Source organism: Clavelina lepadiformis, chromosome 6 (genome assembly GCF_947623445.1).
Source record: "Clavelina lepadiformis chromosome 6, kaClaLepa1.1, whole genome shotgun sequence".
Classification (NCBI taxonomy): Eukaryota; Metazoa; Chordata; class Ascidiacea; order Aplousobranchia; family Clavelinidae; genus Clavelina; species Clavelina lepadiformis.
The window spans coordinates 594137-612561 of NC_135245.1; the positions used below are offsets into that span (position 1 = coordinate 594137).

Sequence of the window (18425 nt, forward strand, 5' to 3'; positions counted from 1 at the left end):
GAATTTGGTTTCAGTATTGGGAAGTTAATTTTGATTATAATTAGAATGGAAGATTTTTAATAACAAACCGAAAAAATTATATTTCAATGTACAAATTTTTCTGGTGATATAAAAATTAATTTTCTAGTATCAAGAAAACAAACTTTTCAAAAACTATGAAATATTTTACATGACGACTGACTTTCTGTTCTTAACATCAAATAAAATCTTTAGCTTTCAATCGAAGCACAGCAGAAAATTAGAAGTTAGTCAGTAAACAGCCAGTGTTTAAAAAGTGCGGTCACCTAAAAACTTTTAGCTGTCTACAATGTTAAACCCCTAAAAATCCTGGTTACGGTTAATATCAGATATATTTACAAATAAGTTTTACCGGTTGATTTAACTCGATTAATTGAGTAGATATGGTAGACTATGTTTACTTACCTCCGCGCAACATAAACGCACAGTTTGTTTGTTTTTGTAGGCCTATCATGAGATATGCGTAATTTACGTGGCAAGTTGCTTGGAACTATTACTTGCATCATCATTCTTTTAGTTTTGCACCAGACTTTGAAAAAGTGGAAAAAACGATCATTGCATGATGAAGTGCAGGTTGCAGTGGTAAATCAACCAGTTCATGGTCAAAGCAATGATGAACACCATCGTGAAAACAGCGTTCACAAGGTTGTTAACAAGCCAGTGCATGATGATAGTAACCTCTATGAACGTGCCTTGGACATGAACTACGCACAGAAAGTGCACAATGTTAATAAGTTTGGTGAACACACAAGTGGTACGGCGGTGATTTTAATCCAAGTTCACGATCGAGCGGTCTTCTTTACCCATCTGATTGATTCGCTGAGGGTTGTCCGTGGCATAGAGAAAGCCACCATTGTTATCAGCATGGATAAGTTTTCAACAGAAATAAATGACATCATTGCAACAATAGACTTTTGCCGATACATCACAATCTTCTTCCCTTTTGCAATGCAACTCTTTCCCAGCTCGTTTCCAGGAGAAGACCCCAATGATTGTTCGAGAGATATATCCAGGACAGAAGCAATTGCTAGAAAATGTAATAATGCGGAATATCCAGATTCCTACGGTCACTACAGAGAAGTTAGGTATGTTCAAATTAAGCATCACTGGTTGTGGAAGCTCCATATGGTATTCAGCGGAATGAAAGTTTTAGCCGATGGGAAGTCACCAGTCTTACTCCTGGAGGAAGATTATTATGTTTTCCCAGACATATTGCACTGTCTGGAGCTTGGCATAGCTTTTCGAGAAAGTAAATGTCCGCGATGTGATTTGATTAGCCTCGGTAACTATGAGCCCAGGCAGGATTACAGCACGCTGGCCAACCACGTGGACTTCAATGCTTGGACGAGCACCAAGTCGAATATGGGCATGGTGATCACAAAACAGTTTTACGACAAACTGGCGGCTTGCACTGACATGATTTGTGATTTTGATGACTACAACTGGGATTGGTCGTTGCAGGCTGCGTCGTTGTCATGTATGTCTGGAGGTGTTTTTACTGTTCAATTTAAAGCAAGTCGAGTATATCATTTTGGGACGTGCAGTGGGATGCACAACTCTGCCAACTGCAATGTTGGCGACCACATGCGAAATGTTAAATCAAAGTTGAACTCTGCAAATCTATTTCCTACGAGTTTGCATGTCGCCGCAGATGACCCCAAACCCGCAATCAACCCCCGTCCGAATGGGGGTTGGGGGGATTTACGTGACAGGACGTTGTGTAAGAAATATAAAACTTTATGTGAATCTGCTCTAAAGAGCTGATTACATCGCATAAGTTGACATCGGGTGCATTTGTGTATTTCACTGGCCATGAAGCACATATCATTTCAGTTTGTGTAGGAATGCTTGGTACCTGTCAAATTAATCTTAACATTTTGTATTTGCCAGTATAAACAATGAGATTTTTTCCAACTATTATAACCGCAGCAACGAAGTATTCAGTCTTAAGTTGTCACGAAACAAATATAATAAAAGTGAGTTTCTGCACAACAAGGATCTTCGGCAACAATTCAATTATTTCCTGACGTAATAAAATTTAAATTCCATTTTGCATGCGGTACACTGACAAATGGTCTCTGCTTGAACATTTGCTTCTAACTTCTATTGCTTACAGTAAGTCCCAAACTACACTTCATGTTCAAAGTTCAACGGATAAACTCGCCTATGTTTTGTTACTTGTGTTCCCATTGCATTTGTTTCAAGGGAATATTAACCAATAGCGTTATAAAGACTGGCGGAATAAAGTATTTAAAGACATGTTTGCTTAAAACATATTGCGGTGTGTTGGAGTAAAATTTGGTAGGAACCTAATGTGGATAAAATCATAAGTTGACGCGGTTATATTAGTCGGATGACGCAAAGCATAGCTTTATACACATGGGCATATTTTATGTACACAGGTGTTAGTGGCACACGTATGATGTAGGTTTTGAAAATCAGGATGACAAAATCCTTCACACGGAGTCCTGGAACCATCACTCAGTAGATAGAACGTCCACTGGTGGTATTTGTATAAGATTAGCTTGACCGGACGGTGGCGTTAAGGAGCTACAAACCAGAGATCTTTTTACAAAGTAGCCCTATTTTGATCATTTATTGTGAGACGTTTTACCTTTTTGTCGCCATAACAAGTAGCGGAATATCGCCCGGTGCTCTCGACGAATCGCGAATCCATTTTAAAACGAACACGATGAGTTCAATCAGGTTCAAAATGAGAGAGAGGGCGGTCAGTGCCAACATGAAGTTGTGAAAAAATGTCTTTTCCTGCCAATTTATACGTTCCTCGGTTAGAAATGACGTCATTGTTGGGTATTTTGTGAAAACGAAAACACGAAGGTTCTTGAATAATGTTTGAGCAAAATTCAATCTTATTTCAACAAACTATTCTGAAAACCATTCCTTGATGTTTAGAAAGTGGTCATCGACTGACTTATTTGTTTTATGCCGGTTACCCACCTTCCATTTCAGGTTGAAACACTCGACGTGGCCCGGATTAAGTGGCTCTTGTTTATTCAGCCTCCGATTCAGGAAGAAAAATTCGTCCTGGTTCTTGCAAGGTTGCTCTTCGCAAATAAAGATGTCCGGAAAATAAAATTGGAAAAAGTAACACTATAAATGCAAGTAAGACAGCTTTACAGTTCTTGTAAAATAAACAAAATATATCGCATGGTATCAAACGCAAAAGTGTTTTGCAGACCAATGAGACTATGAAAAGCTCGTGCACGTTTTAAAGTCGGCGATGATTGGTCGCAACCCGAGTCCCAGTTAAAGATCAGCATTCTGCCGTTATTTGCCAAGTCATCAGCTATTTGCTATGTTTTTACTAAATAATAAAAGTTATACGTCACAATGACCTGTAGGCCTAAAAAGAGTGCTTCGATGATCGTCCTACAGACGGCCTGGACCACGTAAGCCACCAGGATTCCCTGTATACGTGGGTGTTCCCCAGATATCCTCCTACCAAGCAATGCCACGTCATCACGGTTGTCGTATTCACAAGAGTCCGAAGTGTTGTTGTCATCATTTTGCGCAGTTCGCCGTCTGCGCAGGTTTTCCCTATCTTCACCTGTAATGAGGTAACAGTGGCTCAAACGAAACGAATCGAACCTGAACTTGGGAACAACCACTTAAGTGACGTACCTTGTATGACGAAATTTTTTTCACGTTCAAGTTTGTAGCTGGTTGATGACGATAGTTTCGTTGAAATTCTTTGCATCGAGAAAAGGACGAATATGACGCTAGGTGTCGCCACCAAGAGCAGCTGAAGTTGCCAGAATCTGCAGAGAATGTTTCGGTCGCATCCGATCTAGTTCAAGGAACTTGCAGACAGGGCCGAAATCAGCACGGGGCGCACCGAGGCAATTGCCCCGGGATTGCAGCAAGTAGGCCCCGCAACTCTCAAGTAGACCAAGTTTTTGGTAAAAACCTCGCTTAAAATAATTTTAATTCGAATTTGCTTAATCTGACTTGCGTAGTCTTAAAAGTAAAACCATATGAATGTGGTCAGTCCGTGATCTTGAATAAAAACATCACCTGCTTATTTCTGCAAACTACGTACTTTTTAATTTCGCTTTCTGCCATTTAAATAAACGTCATAAATGTTACTTCTCAGCTGCTCATTCCTTTTAAACAAAAAATTCAAAGCATTTCAGTAATTTCTACACTAAAGTTAGCGGTAGACTGAAGTTATAATTACGCGTCATTGTTTGTTACGTCATAAGCAGTATAGCAAAAAGCTGACACTACTACTGTAGTTAGATAAAAACCGACCGTATCCACAACCAAAGCCAGAAGACGCTAGCTTACCACTGCTTGCAAATGATGCGATATGAAAATGTCAACGGCATCTTACTTGACGTGGGAGAAATTTATCATCTTGTTGAAGCAGGCGCCTTGACATCCGGGTGTGAGAGTGTTGCAAGTGAAATGTGAGACATCTTCAACAAACACCGATCCAGAAATGTTGACTAAGGTAAACAGGCTAGAACAACAAAGTTATTTTTTCTTACAAAATAGGCTAACAAATATGATACAACCAATCTTTAAATCAGTTTAACTGGACATGCTGACATTCTAATCAACGCCTACGTCACTCACCGAAACAAAAAGAGAAAGGTCATCCAGATTTTACCGATTGCAGGAGAGTACTTGGCGACCTCTAGCAGTAATGTAACTGATTTGTCGATGAAAATCAGACTTCGCCAAATCATCGTCTAATATACTGGTGGTCTTTTCCTTTCAATCCTTCAAATTTCTAGTTTTGTTGCTGCGAAGAAAACCAGTGTCAGACCAGATTTGTTCCTGCAGCCAAACTCCATGCGGGCATTGTGACGAAAAAATGTCGTCCGATTCTGCGCAAGCTTGCCAATCACAAACCGCTTACAGTGACACTTTTTCAAAAGATCCCTCCAGGTGTTAGGCAGTGAAAGGAGCGCGTGGCGTCTTACTGGTTTCATGTGCACACGAGTTATAGCTGCACGACCCCGTATTGCAGCTTTCGCTTTTCCTACCCCTCTACCTAACCGCACATTGAAGTTTATCGAAATTGCTGCCAACTCAACGCCAAGTTCATCGGTTTCCTTTGGTCTGAGCGCTGTTGCAATGACGTCATTAGTTGAACTTGCTATCGAGTCAATTGCAAACCGACAACCTTTGCAGCAAATAACTTTGATTTCACTTGTAAGGAAAAACAGCTAAATCGTGTACCGGATCTAACAATATAGCTAAGCTGATGGTTGCTTTTGTAAACGAAATAGAATTCCTGTCAAGCACTGAAGTTTGTTGTTGCTTCTAAACACGTCGTTGCAAAAAACAATATTTCCGGGCTGGTGAAAAAATAACAGCAACTGAAAAAGTTTTCTTTCAAACTTTCAAAACCACAAGTCACTCGACAATTTTCTCTTTCCTTCTCTTTGTAGCGGTTGATAAAAAGTTCATCTATTACATCACAATCCACCGAAAAGCAATATTCCATTTCTCTTAAATACGTCATAAAAAAGCGAACGAAATGGCGGAAGTTCAAGTCTTGATTATTCCAAATAAGTTACAACCTTGCGGTGATCCAAGCAATTGCTCCTCGCTCAGCAAGAAATACGCTCAAGTTACACTTTTAAGATCTCACAAGAAGTTTCAGCTTTGTATAAATCCATTGTGAGAAGTTGCTTGCACCGAGATATAATCAGCTGTGGTGCGTGTTATCTCGTATTTAAGATGAAATTCGATAAGGATGAGTAATTTCACACATGCTTGTCACAATTATTAACTAGATGTCTATGTGTGTGTTAAACCGACTATTTGTCTTTGGCTTGTCTTGCCATATGCTGCTTTATCCGCGTTGATGATGGTTCTGCTTTTGCACAAATTTCAATGCAATCGTCAACTTACAGTCCAACCTGTAACAACTTATTAATGAAAAATATCACTGTGGTGTTTACGTCATAATGAGTGATTTTCCACTAACATCGAGATATCAAGCGCTATATGATATACGTACGTGACCACAACGACCTAACCGGGATATACATTGCCAGTTAATATACTGAGATTTTTTCCAACTGTTGTAATCGCCGAAAGGAAATAATAATATCGGTTTTAAATTGTCACGAAACAAAGATACTAAAAGTGAGTTTCGGCACAACAAGGATCTTTGACAACAGTTCAAATATTTCTTGACGCAATAAAACTTAAATTCCATCTTGTGTAACCAAACTTTTTCTTAACCAGGAACTGCCCGCTCCACAGCTAGTCAAATAGCTAGGTTTGCTTTAACATCTTTTAATGGCATTTTACTTAATAAAAACGATCATCTCTCACTGAAACCGAAACGTAACTGCCCACAACCGTCGCCCAGCCGCGCACAGTACTACCCCAAACAAATTCCACGCGATGAAGGAATCAACGTGGAACGTAAAACACGATACTAATTTAGCCTTTGGGGTAACTACGTGAGACGTCACAAGAGATTTGATAAAAACAGGTGTACGAGAACAAGTAAAAGAACATAAACAAGTAAAATACGGCAGACCGTGAACATGCATAAAAACAACACAATGCAAAGAAAAGACGGTGTATAATGTGGTGTCTACAAAACAGGTGCATAAAAATAATCCCGTGACACTTGCATGCGGTACACTGACAAATGATCTCTGCTTGAACATTTGCTTCTAACTTCTATTGCTTACAGTAAGTCCCAAACTACACTTCATGTTCAAAGTTCAACGGATAAACTCTCCTATGTTTTGTTACTTGTGTTCCCATTGCATTTGTTTCAAGGGTTTATTAACCAATAGCGTTGTAAAGACTGGTGAAATAAAGTCTATAAAGACCTGTTTGCTTAAAACATATTGCGGTGTGTTGGAGTATAATTTGGTAGGAACCTAATGGGGATAAAATCATAAGTTGACGCGGTTATATTGGTCGGATGATGCAAAGCGTAGCTTTATACACGTGGGTATATTTTATGTACACAGGTGTTAGTGGCACACGTATGATGACGTTTTGAAAATCAGGACGAAAAAATCCTCCAAACAATGTCCTGGAACCATCACTCAGTAGATAGAACGTCCACTGGTGGTATTTGTATAAGATTAGCTTGACCGGACGGTGGCGTGAAAGAACTACAAACCAGATATCTTTTTAAAAAGTATCCCTAATTTGATCATTAATTGTAAGACGTTTTACCTTTCTGTCGCCATAACAAGTAGCGGAATATCGCCCGGTGCTTTCGACAAATCGCGAATCCATTTTAAAACGAACACGGTGAGTTCAATCAGGTTCAAAATGAGAGAGAGAGCGGTCAGTGCCAACATAAAATTGTGAAAAAATGTCTTTTCCTGCCAATTTATACGTAACTCGGTTAGAAATGACATCATTGTTGAGTATTTTGTGAAAACAAAAACACGAAGGTTCTTGAATAATGTGTGAGCAAAATTCAATCTTATTTCAACAAACAAATCTGAAAACCATTCCTTGATGTTTAGAAGGTGGTCATCGACTGACTTATTTACTTCATGTTGGTTACCCACCTTCCATTTCAAGTTGAAACAATCGACCCGGCCCGGGCAAGGTTGCTCTCCACAAATAAAGATGTCCGGAAAATAAAATTGGAAAAAGTAACACTATAAATGCAAGTAAGACAGATTTGCAGTTGTTGTAAAGTAGACAAAATATATGACATGATAACAACCGCAAAAGTGTTTTGCAAACCAATGAGATTTGAAAAGCTCGTGCACGTTTTAAACCCGGCGATGATTGGTCGAAACCCGAGTCCCAGTTAAAGATCAGCATTCTGCCGTTATTTGCCACGTCATCAGCAGCCTTGCTATATTTCTACTGAATAATAACATTTATACGTCACAATGACCTGTAGGCCTAAAAAGACTGCTTCGATGATCGTCCTACAGACGACCTGGACCACGTAAGCCACCAAGATACCCTGTATGCGTGGGTATTCCCCAGATATCCTCCTACCAAGCAATGCCACGTCATCACGGTTGTCGTATTCACAAGAGTTCGACGTGTTGTTGCCATCATTTTGCGCAGTTCGCCGTCTGCGCAGGTTTACCCTATCTTCACCTGCAATGACGTACCAGAAGCTCAAACGAAACAAATCAAACGTGAACTTGGGAACCACCACTTAAGTGACGTACCTTCTATGACCACATTTTTTTCACTTTCAAGTTTGTAGCTGGTTGATGACGATAATTTCGTTGAAATTCTTTGCATCGAGAAAAGGACGAATATGACGCTAGGTGTCGCCACCAACAGCAGCTGAAGTTGCCAGAATCTGCGGAGAATGTTTCGGTCGCATCCGATCTAGTTCAAGGAACTTGCAGACAGGGCAGAATTGAGCACGGGGCGCACCGAGGCAATTGCCCCGGGATTGCAGCAAGTAGGTCCCCGCAACTCTCAAGCAGACCAAGTTTTTGGTAAAAACCTCGCTTTAAATAAATTTAATTCGAATCTCTTTAATCTGACTCGCGTAGTCTTAAATGTAAAACCATGTGAATGTGGTCAACCCATGATCTTGAATAAAAACATCGCCTGCTTATTTCTGCAAACTACGTATTTCTAATTTCGCTTTTCTGCCAGTTAAATAAACGTCATAAATGTTACTTCTCAGCTGCTCATTCCTTTTAAACAAAAACTCAAAGCATTTCAGTAATTTCGAAATTCACGATGAAGTCAAAGGGGCCTAAACACGGCTCCCTTTAGGGATCCAAAATACCAAAAGCCGGCCCTGCTTGCAGATGACGCGATATCAGAATGTCAACGGCGTCTTACTTGACGTGGGAGAAATTGATCATCTTGTTGAAGCAGGCGTCCTTGCATCCTATTTGGAGAGTGTTGCAAGTGAAATGTGCGACGTCATCAGCAAACACCGATCCAGAAATGTTGACTAAGGTAAACAGACTGGAACAACAAAATTCTTTTTTATTAAAAATAGGCTAACAAATATGATACAGTCAATCTTTAAATCAATTTAATCATCGCCTACGTCACTCACCGAAACAAAAAGAGAAAGTTCATCCAGATTTTACCGATTGCAGGAGAGTACTTGGCGACCTCTAGCAGTAATGCAACTGATTTGTCGATGAAAATCAGACTCCGCCAAATCATCGTCTTATACACTGGTGGCCTTTTCCTTTCAATCTTTCAAATTTCTAGTTTTGTTGCTGCGAAGAAAACCAGTGTTAGGCCAGATTTGTTCCGGCAGCCGAATTCCATGCGGGCATTGTGACGAAAAAATGTCGTCCGATTCTGCGCAAGTTTGCCAATCACAAACCTCGTTTTCCCTGCAAGTGTGCATAAGCTCTTTTTTACTTGTGCGTTTAATTTGTGGCCTTGTATATTTTCTTCAACCTGAGGGCAACTTCCATGGTTTCTGAGTGGGAGTATACGCTGAGTCATGCGAAGTTTTCATTCGTCACAATGTGCGGAGAACATTTAACATGACACCGGTTTGTTTTGAGTCTGATTTCACTATCAAGGGGAATACCCTGTTATTAATACTATTATATGTAACTTCCTATACTGTACTGCTTGTGGTGTTGGTTATCACAGCTTTTGCTTTTCCTACCCCTTCTACCTAACCGCACATTGAAGTTTATCGAAATTGCTGCCAACTCAACGCCAAGTTCATCGGTTTCCTTTTGTCTGAGCGCTGTTACAATGACGTCATTAGTTGAACTTGCTGTCGAGTCAACTGCAAACCGACAACCTTTGCAGCAAATAACTTTGATTTCACTTGTAAGGAGAAACAGCTAAATCGTGTACCGGATCTAACAATATAGCTAAACTGATGGTTACTTTTGTAAACGAAATAGAATTCCTGTTAAGCACTGAAGCTTGTTGTTGCTTCTAAACACGTCGTTCTAAAAACAATATTTCCAGGCTGGTGAAAAAATAACAGCAACTGAAAAAGTTTTCTTTCAATCTTTCAAAACCACAAGTCTCTCGACAATTTTCTCTTTCCTTCTCTTTGTAGCGGTTGATAGAGAATTCATCTATTACGTCACAATCCAATGAACAGCAAAGTTCCGTTTCTCCTAAACACTGCGCCGAGCTATAATCAGCTGTGGTGCGTGTTATCTCGTATTTAAGATGAAATTCGATAAGGATGAGTAATTTCACACATGCTTGTCACAATTATTAACTAGATGTCTATGTGTGTGTTAAACCCACTATTTGTCTTTGGCTTGTCTTGCCATATGCTGCTTTATCCGCGTTGATGATGGTTCTGCTTTTGCACAAAGTGTCAATGCAATCGTCAACTTACAGTCCAACCTGTAACAACCTATTAATGAAAAATATCGCTGTGGTGTTTACGTCATAATGTGTGATTTTCCACTAACATCGAGATATCAAGCGCTATATGATATACGTAGGTGACCACAACGACCTAACCGGTATATACATTGCCAGTTAATATACTGAGATTTTTTCCAACTGTTGTAATCGCCGAAAGGAAATAATAATATCGGTTTTAAATTGTCACGAAACAAAGATACTAAAAGTGAGTTTCGGCACAACAAGGATCTTTGACAACAGTTCAAATATTTCTTGACGCAATAAAACTTAAATTCCATCTTGCATGCGGTACACTGACAAATGATCTCTGCTTGAACATTTGCTTCTAACTTCTATTGCTTCCCGTAAGTCCCAAACTACACTTCATGTTCAAAGTTCAACGGATAAACTCTCCTATGTTTTGTTACTTGTGTTCCCATTGCATTTGTTTCAAGGGAATATTAGCCAATAGCGTTTTAAAGACTGGCGGAATAAAGTATTTAAAGACCTGTTTGCTTAAAACATATTGCGGTGTGTTGGAGTAAAATTTGGTAGGAACCTAATGTGGATAAAATCATAAGTTGACGCGGTTATATTGGTCGGATGATGCAAAGCGTAGCTTTATACACGTGGGCATATTTTATGTACACAGGTGTTAGTGGCACACGTATGATGACGTTTTGAAAATCAGGACGAAAAAATCCTCCAAACAATGTCCTGGAACCATCACTCAGTAGATAGAACGTCCACTGGTGGTATTTGTATAAGATTAGCTTGACCGGACGGTGGCGTGAAAGAGCTACAAACCAGATATCTTTTTAAAAAGTATCCCTAATTTGATCATTAATTGTAAGACGTTTTACCTTTCTGTCGCCATAACAAGTAGCGGAATATCGCCCGGTGCTCTCGACGAATCGCGAATCCATTTTAAAACGAACACGACGAGTTCAATCAGGTTCAAAATGAGAGAGAGAGCGGTCAGTGCCAACATAAAGTTGTGAAAAAATGTCTTTTCCTGCCAATTTATACGTTCCTCGGTTAGAAATGACATCATTGTTGAGTATTTTGTGAAAACAAAAACACGAAGGTTCTTGAATAATGTGTGAGCAAAATTCAATCTTATTTCAACAAACAAATCTGAAAACCATTCCTTGATGTTTAGAAAGTGGTAATCGACTGACTTATTTACTTCATGTTGGTTACCCACCTTCCATTTCAAGTTGAAACAATCGACCCGGCCCGGGCAAGGTTGCTCTCCACAAATAAAGATGTCCGGAAAATAAAATTGGAAAAAGTAACACTATAAATGCAAGTAAGACAGATTTGCAGTTGTTGTAAAATAGATAAAATATATGACATGATAACAACCGCAAAAGTGTTTTGCAGACTAATGAGATTTGAAAAGCTCGTGCACGTTTTAAACCCGGCGATGATTGGTCGCAACCCGAGCCCCAGTTAAAGATCAGCATTCTGCCGTTATTTGCCACGTCATCAGCTGCCTTGCTATATTTCTACTGAATAATAACATTTGTAAGTCACAATGACCTGTAGGCCTAAAAAGAGTGCTTCGATGATCGTCCTACAGACGACCTGGACCACGTAAGCCACCAGGATTCCCTGTATGCGTGGGCATTCCCCAGATATCCTCCTACCAAGCAATGCCACGTCATCACGGTTGTCGTATTCACAAGAGTTCGACGTGTTGTTGCCATCATTTTGCGCAGTTCGCCGTCTGCGCAGGTTTACCCTATCTTCACCTGCAATGACGTACCAGAGGCTCAAACGAAACAAGACGAACGTGAACTTGGGAACCACCACTTAAGTGACGTACCTTCTATGACCACATTTTTTTCACGTTCAAGTTTGTAGCTTGTTGATGACGATAATTTCGTTGAAATTTTTTGCATCGAGAAAAGGACGAATATGACGCTAGGTGTCGCCACCAACAGCAGCTGAAGTTGCCAGAATCTGCGGAGAATGTTTCGGTCGCATCCGATCTAGTTCAAGGAACTTGCAGACAGGGCAGAATTCAGCACGGGGCGCACCGAGGCAATTGCCCCGGGATTGCAGCAAGTAGGTCCTTCTCTTTGTAGCGGTTGATAGAGAATTCATCTATTACATCACAATCCAATGAAAAGCAGTGTTCCATTTCTCCTAAACACGTCAGTAAAAGCGAACGAAAAGGGCGGAAGTTTAAGTTTTGATTATTTCAAATACAACCTTGCGGTGGTCCAAGCAATTGCTTCTCGCTCAGATCACACAAGAAGTTTCAGCTTTGCATAAATCCATCATGAGAAGTTGCTTGCGCCGAGCTATAACCAGCTATGGTGCGTGTTCTCTCGTATTTAAGATGAAATTCGATAAGGATGAGTTATTTTACACATGCTTGTTAAAGTTATTAACTAGATGTCTATGTGTGTGTTAAACCGACTACTTGTCTTTGGCTTGTCTTGCCATATGCTACTTTTTCCGCGTTGATGATGGTTCTGCTTTTGCACAAAGTGTCAATTTACAGTCCAACCTGTAACAACCTATTAATGAAAAATATCACTGTGGTGTTTACGTCATAATGAATGATTTTCCACTAACATCGAGATATCAAGCGCTATATGATATACGTAGGTGACCACAACGAGTTAACCGAAGTTTCGAGTCAAAGAATTTCGGGTCGCTGTTACTTTGTCACATGCAGTTATAGAGGTTTAACAGACACTTTGTTGGAAACGATGAAGTTATTTCGAGTTCACCAAAATTTCAAATTAAGATAAACCAACTTTCACTGGTAAATCAAATAATTTTACGATTGGTGATTTACATGCGATTTTGAAATATTCCAATAAAATTTATTAGCATTTAATTCACCGGCAGAGCGTCCCCGAGTGTTTGTTGAACACAATTAGTTTCATCGGGCGATAGCGCCGCTGAACAACAAAAATACTGCTATTAAAAAACATTCTGTTGTTTCCTGGATTAAGATAAAACTCTCAGTTCTCGGTCTCAACGTTTGCAATCTGGCAGTTACAGTGAACTCTCATGGCCTCGATAATCTCAGTTACAGCATTGGCAAGTTGCCATAAGCACATCGCACATCGGAGGTGAAATTTGATCAATTGATGTAGTGATGTGTTGCGTGGTATCCGCCTATTTAGCGGATGAAGGCTCCCTCCCCCTCTGCAACTCAGACGCTGTTTATTCGGAAACTTTTAGCACTTGATCGCATCCTTCTCGCCAATGACGTCATCTTCTTGTCGATAAACGAGGAGTAGAGGATCGGATTCAACGCGCTGTTGATCGGGAGAAGAACTCCCGCTGTCACCACCTGGACGTTAACAGGAAGTGATACGTCATTCAAACTGACGTATGCGATGACGCAGATGGGAATCCAGCAGAGGAAATCAGTCACAATGAGTCGAGCGATTCTGATCTGGGTCCTTTTCGATCGATCCTGATCGTTGTTACCGCGGAGACCACTCGACGCTTTCTTCCCGATGAAGATGTAGCCGACGAGCACGAAGATGAAGAGGAGAAAATCGATCGCGATGATTGCGACGGAATATTTCCAGAATCTGTCGTCTTGCGTCACGTACAAGGAGGGGATGCAGACGCTGGCGGACCCGTAGAATCCAACTTCTCCGACAGGAGAAAACTGGGAGAAGCGCTCGCGAAGGAATCTCTCCGCCGCCACCCACTCATCTCCGTCACCGACGCGCGCGATTGACGTGTTTGTGACGCTCGCCAAACGACACGCAAAGCTTATGACGTCATTGTGTTTAACAACGTCACGACGATAAAAGGGGTTGATGATGATGACGGCATAACTGAAGAAGTTTAAAAAGTTGGGCAGGAAGGCCAAGGTGAAGGAGAAGAGCCAGGCAAGCACCAGCGCCACCTTCCACACCGCAGCAGACGTCCTGCGAGCTTGGAAAGGTTTATAAACTGTGAAGAGCCTATAGGTGGTGAGAATGGCCATTATGAAGCAGGAAGTTTGGCTTGAGATGAAACAGAGCGTTCCTGCAATTGCGCACAATCGGCTTGTTCTCCATTCATAGTCGAACTGCGAATAACGACCCGAATACACCAGTAGTATAGTGTTGCCACCCCAGGAGTCCCCCCGCCACCGCCACCGCCAACCGGCACCATCACGCCAACCCGCCAACCCGCCAACCGGCGCCATCACGCCGGCAATCTGATTAGGTCATTCAAGTAATTAGGTCATATGTAAAAAAAAAGAGAAAAGTGACGTCATAATTCCATAGCGCCACCACACGTAAAGAAAATGTTAGAAAAAGTACAAGTGTAAAAGTGACGTCATAGTTTTCGTTAGCGCCACCACACGTAAAGAAAATGTTAGAAAAAGTACAAGTGTAAAAGTGACGTCATAGTTTTCGTTAGCGCCACCACACGTAAAGAATTCGGTCAACCACAGACAAATGTATTTGTAAAACTCGAAGATGAAGGTCTATCCTTTCAACCCGAGGACAAAGTCTTCCCTTATCGTGGTGTATTTGACTATGAATCATCGTTCTCAATCAGTTCACTCCCAAAATCCGGTCCGAGGACTACATTTTTGAATCGTCACGTTGCCATGGCGGTGGAGGTGCAAACCAACGTTCCAGGTTTTTCGGAATTTCAATGTTTTATAGGTGAACCGGAACAGATTGTCCAACAAAAGCTGGAATATCTCGAAAAAGCCTCTGCCCAAGCCTATGAACTGCTGAAACGGAAATTCTCATTCGTTTACGAGTTTCTAGAAGTTCGATTGATTGATCTCGAGGAAGACGAACGGAAAAAGCATCCATTGGGAAGGTTACTACTCGAATTCGATGGCTATCTAAAGTGTCTTCCGGTGTGTACGTTTAACGGTGGGAGGTATGATATCCCCTTAGTGATGAAACCATTCATAAAAGTACTCACGTCCTATTCCAAGATACAGTTTGTCGTGAAAAAGGGGAATAATTATATGTGTGTTGTGACGGAATCGTTAAAGTTTCTAGACATTATCAATTATCTTCCGGCTGGTACAAGTTACTCTGCATATCTCGATTCATACAACTCTGTGCAGAAGAAGGGTTTTTTTCCGTATGAATACATTACTTCACCAGAAGTCTTGAATGAGACAACCCTTCCTCCACGATCAGCATTTTACAGCTCACTCACCGAAAAGCATCTTTCGGAACAAGATTACCAACTATGTCAAAGAGTCTGGGTAGAAAACGGTATGACGACAATTCGAGATTTTCTCATCTGGTATGTTAGAAAGGATGTTGAGCCATTTTTGTCTACTCTACAAACCCAAATCAATTTTTATTGGACCTTGTCCGTAGATATGCTTAAAGATAGTATATCTATTCCTTCCATTACTCTGAAGTATTTACTGTCAACCCTTGAAAGAGGTATATTCTTCAGTTTGATTGAGAAGCGTGATGCTGATTTACACCGTTTGATACGAGAGAATATCACAGGTGGGGCTTCTATCATCTTCACGCGCTATCATGAGAAAGGCATCACCAGGATCAGGAATCAACAATACCAACAACAGGCGAAACTGTGTCAGACTGTGTTAGGTCTAGATGTAAACGGGTTGTATCTACATGCTTTAGCTCAACCCATGCCTACAAGTACCTACATTCGTTATCAACGGGATGGGGATTCCGATCGCTTTACCCCAAAAATTGCAAATTTTTATGGTCGTATGAGTTATGAATGGCTTTCGTGGGAGGAAGTCACCCGTGGTTGTACGATTCGCCATATGTTCAACGGAACAGAAAAACGCATCGGAGATCGTGCATTGCCGTCAGATGGCTGGTTGGCCTCGGAAAATACCATATTCAGTTTTTTCGGTAAGTGATTGGTCTATGTGTATAGCTTATGATTTCGACTTTATAAAATATTCTTTTCTCCAATAGGTTGCTACTGGCACGGATGTTGTTGTCAAGAACAAACAGATCTGATGAAAAAACGTAGTGAAGAGACAGAAAAAAATCTCTTGTATTTACGTGGTCTCGGTTTCACGGTGATCACGATGAGAGAATGCCACTGGAAACAGATTAGAAAGCAGGAAGACATCCAAGCGATTCTCAGAGATCGCATCCACTTGACACAAGCTTTCAGAAATCTCACGACATCCAAAGCCTTGAAGAAGGTGCGAGATGGAACTTTTTTCGGTTTAGTTCGGTGTGATATTGCAGTTCCTCCACACCTACAGGAAGAGTTTACCGATATTCCACCCATCTACAAGAACACGGAAATTTCTCTGGATGACATCGGACCCTTCATGAAAACGTATGCAGAACAGAACGGAATGTTAAAGCAACCTAGAAGGTGTCTGATTACGAGTTATTACGGCAAAGACGTACTCTTAATCACCCCTATGCTCAGGTGGTATCTCGAGAAGGGGCTCGAAGTAACTAGGATCTATGAAATGGTACAGTACACACCTAATGCCTGTTTTAAGACTTTTGCCGACACAGTCACAGATCATCGGAGAAATGGAGAGGGGATCTTACCTGCAGTGTTCAAACTTATGGGGAACTGTTCTTACGGTAAAACACTTTTAGCGAAAGATAAGCATTTTACTATAAAATATTGCAATGAAGAATCGGCCCTCGATGCGGTGGCAGATCCATCCTATGTCAAGGTGAATCAGATCGATGAGGATTTGTATGAGGTGACAATGAAGAAAAAACGTGTGATTTGGAATCTCCCCATCCAGATAGGTTTTTTCGTATATGGATATTCCAAGCTCCATATGCTACGTTTTTATTACGATTTTCTCAAAAAGTACATTGATCCACAGAATATGGAGCTTATTTTAACAGACACAGATTCCTACTACTTGGCACTAAGCGCCCCCGACTTGGGTTCAGCTGTTCGCAAGGATAGACTTCGAGAGTTTTACTCCAACGTCCACCTGTGGCTCCCATCCAAAGCATGTGATGACCATCGTGAGGAGTTTATTCAGTCAGGTGTACGTGGAGAAGTCTGGGATAATTCTGACAAAGCTTGTTGTCGAAATCGTGAGATCTACGATCGTCGAACCTTGGGTTTGTCCAAGGTCGAATTTCAAGGTGATGGATGCATCGCTCTCTGTAGCAAAACGTATTATACGTTTGGTAGAAGTGGTTGTAAGTTGGCTTGTAAGGGACTCAGCAAAAAACTGAACCATTTCACAAAACAGCGTTATATGAACGTTTTGCTTTCTCAAACTTCTGGGAAAGGAATCAATCGTGGTTTTATTTCTCGAGATAATCAGGTGTTCACTTATGAACAGGAACGCAGAGCCTTGTCGTATCTTTACATTAAGCGTACGGTTCTAGATGATGGTATCAGTACAAAACCTCTGTCAATATAATTGTGCTACATTTTTTTTTTTTTTTCTGTGGTAATTTTTTGAAATAAATATGTGTATACCTTTATCAAAAGTGTTATTCAACATCATGGACGATCGGTTGAAACACCCTTTTACTTGTCTTATTTCTGGTCCGACAGGTAGTGGAAAGACTGTTTTTGTCACGAGACTTATCAAATATGCGTCAAAAATGATAGACCCACCACCAGATCAGATCCTATGGTGTTATAGCGAGTACCAAGCGGCTTATGATGAATTGAAGCAGGTAGAGTTTATCGATGGTTTACCGGACACAGAAAAACTAAACCCCACCCTAAACAAGTTGGTTGTTTTAGACGATTTCATGGGAAATTTCGATTCGAAAATATCAGATTTATTCACAAAGAAATCGCACCATCAAAACCTAAGCGTGGTTTATATCGTACAGAATTTATTTCACAAAGGCAAGGCACAAAGAACAATTTCATTAAATTCACATTACTTGGTTTTATTCAAAAATGTTAGGGACGCCTCACAAATCAAACACTTGTCAAGACAAATGTTCCCTAGCAAAAGTAAATATTTAGAGGAAGCCTATGTAGACGCGACCAAAGAACCATTCGGTTATCTTTTGATCGATCTAAAACAAAACACTCCCGATGACATAAGGCTGCGAACACACATTTTTCCAGATGAGAGAACGATCGCTTACGTATCAAAAAGATAAAAGGACGTTACCCAGTCTCAAAGGCTTTCATTTTACAAATATGTCGTCCCGAGTCATACGTCA

At 40.7% G+C, this 18425-nt stretch overlaps 5 protein-coding genes across 8 annotated transcripts; 2 read left to right on the forward strand and 3 right to left on the reverse strand.

The window, feature by feature from the left end:
- The first annotated feature begins 207 nt into the window (after nucleotides 1-207).
- Nucleotides 208-2277, forward strand: LOC143462280 (alpha-1,6-mannosyl-glycoprotein 2-beta-N-acetylglucosaminyltransferase-like). The gene is made up of 2 exons (XM_076960372.1): nucleotides 208-336; nucleotides 464-2277. Exon 2 carries the CDS (start codon nucleotides 478-480, stop codon nucleotides 1780-1782), a length of 1305 nt encoding a protein of 434 aa, XP_076816487.1. The 5' UTR covers nucleotides 208-336; nucleotides 464-477; the 3' UTR covers nucleotides 1783-2277.
- Nucleotides 2278-2283: 6 nt separating this feature from the next.
- Nucleotides 2284-5379, reverse strand: LOC143462281 (gap junction Cx32.2 protein-like). The gene is made up of 7 exons (XM_076960373.1): nucleotides 4618-5379; nucleotides 4373-4501; nucleotides 3661-3797; nucleotides 3375-3586; nucleotides 2977-3129; nucleotides 2633-2784; nucleotides 2284-2568 (listed from the first exon to the last, which is right to left on the reverse strand). Exons 1-7 carry the CDS (start codon nucleotides 4728-4730, stop codon nucleotides 2496-2498), a joined length of 969 nt encoding a protein of 322 aa, XP_076816488.1. The 5' UTR covers nucleotides 4731-5379; the 3' UTR covers nucleotides 2284-2495.
- An 828-nt stretch (nucleotides 5380-6207) lies between these two features.
- Nucleotides 6208-9674, reverse strand: LOC143462282 (gap junction beta-2 protein-like). Its single transcript, XM_076960375.1, has 8 exons — nucleotides 9305-9674; nucleotides 9026-9194; nucleotides 8803-8931; nucleotides 8169-8305; nucleotides 7883-8094; nucleotides 7545-7637; nucleotides 7201-7352; nucleotides 6208-7136 (listed from the first exon to the last, which is right to left on the reverse strand). Exons 2-8 carry the CDS (start codon nucleotides 9136-9138, stop codon nucleotides 7064-7066), a joined length of 909 nt encoding a protein of 302 aa, XP_076816490.1. The 5' UTR covers nucleotides 9139-9194; nucleotides 9305-9674; the 3' UTR covers nucleotides 6208-7063.
- A 625-nt stretch (nucleotides 9675-10299) lies between these two features.
- On the reverse strand, nucleotides 10300-12364 carry LOC143462284 (gap junction alpha-4 protein-like). The gene is made up of 5 exons (XM_076960377.1): nucleotides 12140-12364; nucleotides 11854-12065; nucleotides 11516-11608; nucleotides 11172-11323; nucleotides 10300-11107 (listed from the first exon to the last, which is right to left on the reverse strand). The coding sequence occupies exons 1-5, from the start codon at nucleotides 12213-12215 to the stop codon at nucleotides 11035-11037; spliced, it is 606 nt and encodes a 201-aa protein (XP_076816492.1). The 5' UTR covers nucleotides 12216-12364; the 3' UTR covers nucleotides 10300-11034.
- Nucleotides 12365-14754: 2390 nt separating this feature from the next.
- LOC143462560 (uncharacterized) lies at nucleotides 14755-17671 on the forward strand. Of its 4 annotated transcripts, none has more exons than XM_076960780.1 (3): nucleotides 14755-16148; nucleotides 16215-16629; nucleotides 16687-17671. In XM_076960780.1, the coding sequence occupies exons 1-3, from the start codon at nucleotides 14894-14896 to the stop codon at nucleotides 17657-17659; spliced, it is 2643 nt and encodes an 880-aa protein (XP_076816895.1). In that variant the 5' UTR covers nucleotides 14755-14893; the 3' UTR covers nucleotides 17660-17671. The 4 variants fall into 4 exon arrangements, with proteins under 4 accessions (XP_076816895.1, XP_076816897.1, XP_076816896.1 ...); XM_076960782.1 differs by having other exon boundaries at nucleotides 16215-16590; XM_076960781.1 differs by having other exon boundaries at nucleotides 16215-16450; nucleotides 16514-17671.
- The last annotated feature ends 754 nt before the right edge of the window (nucleotides 17672-18425 follow it).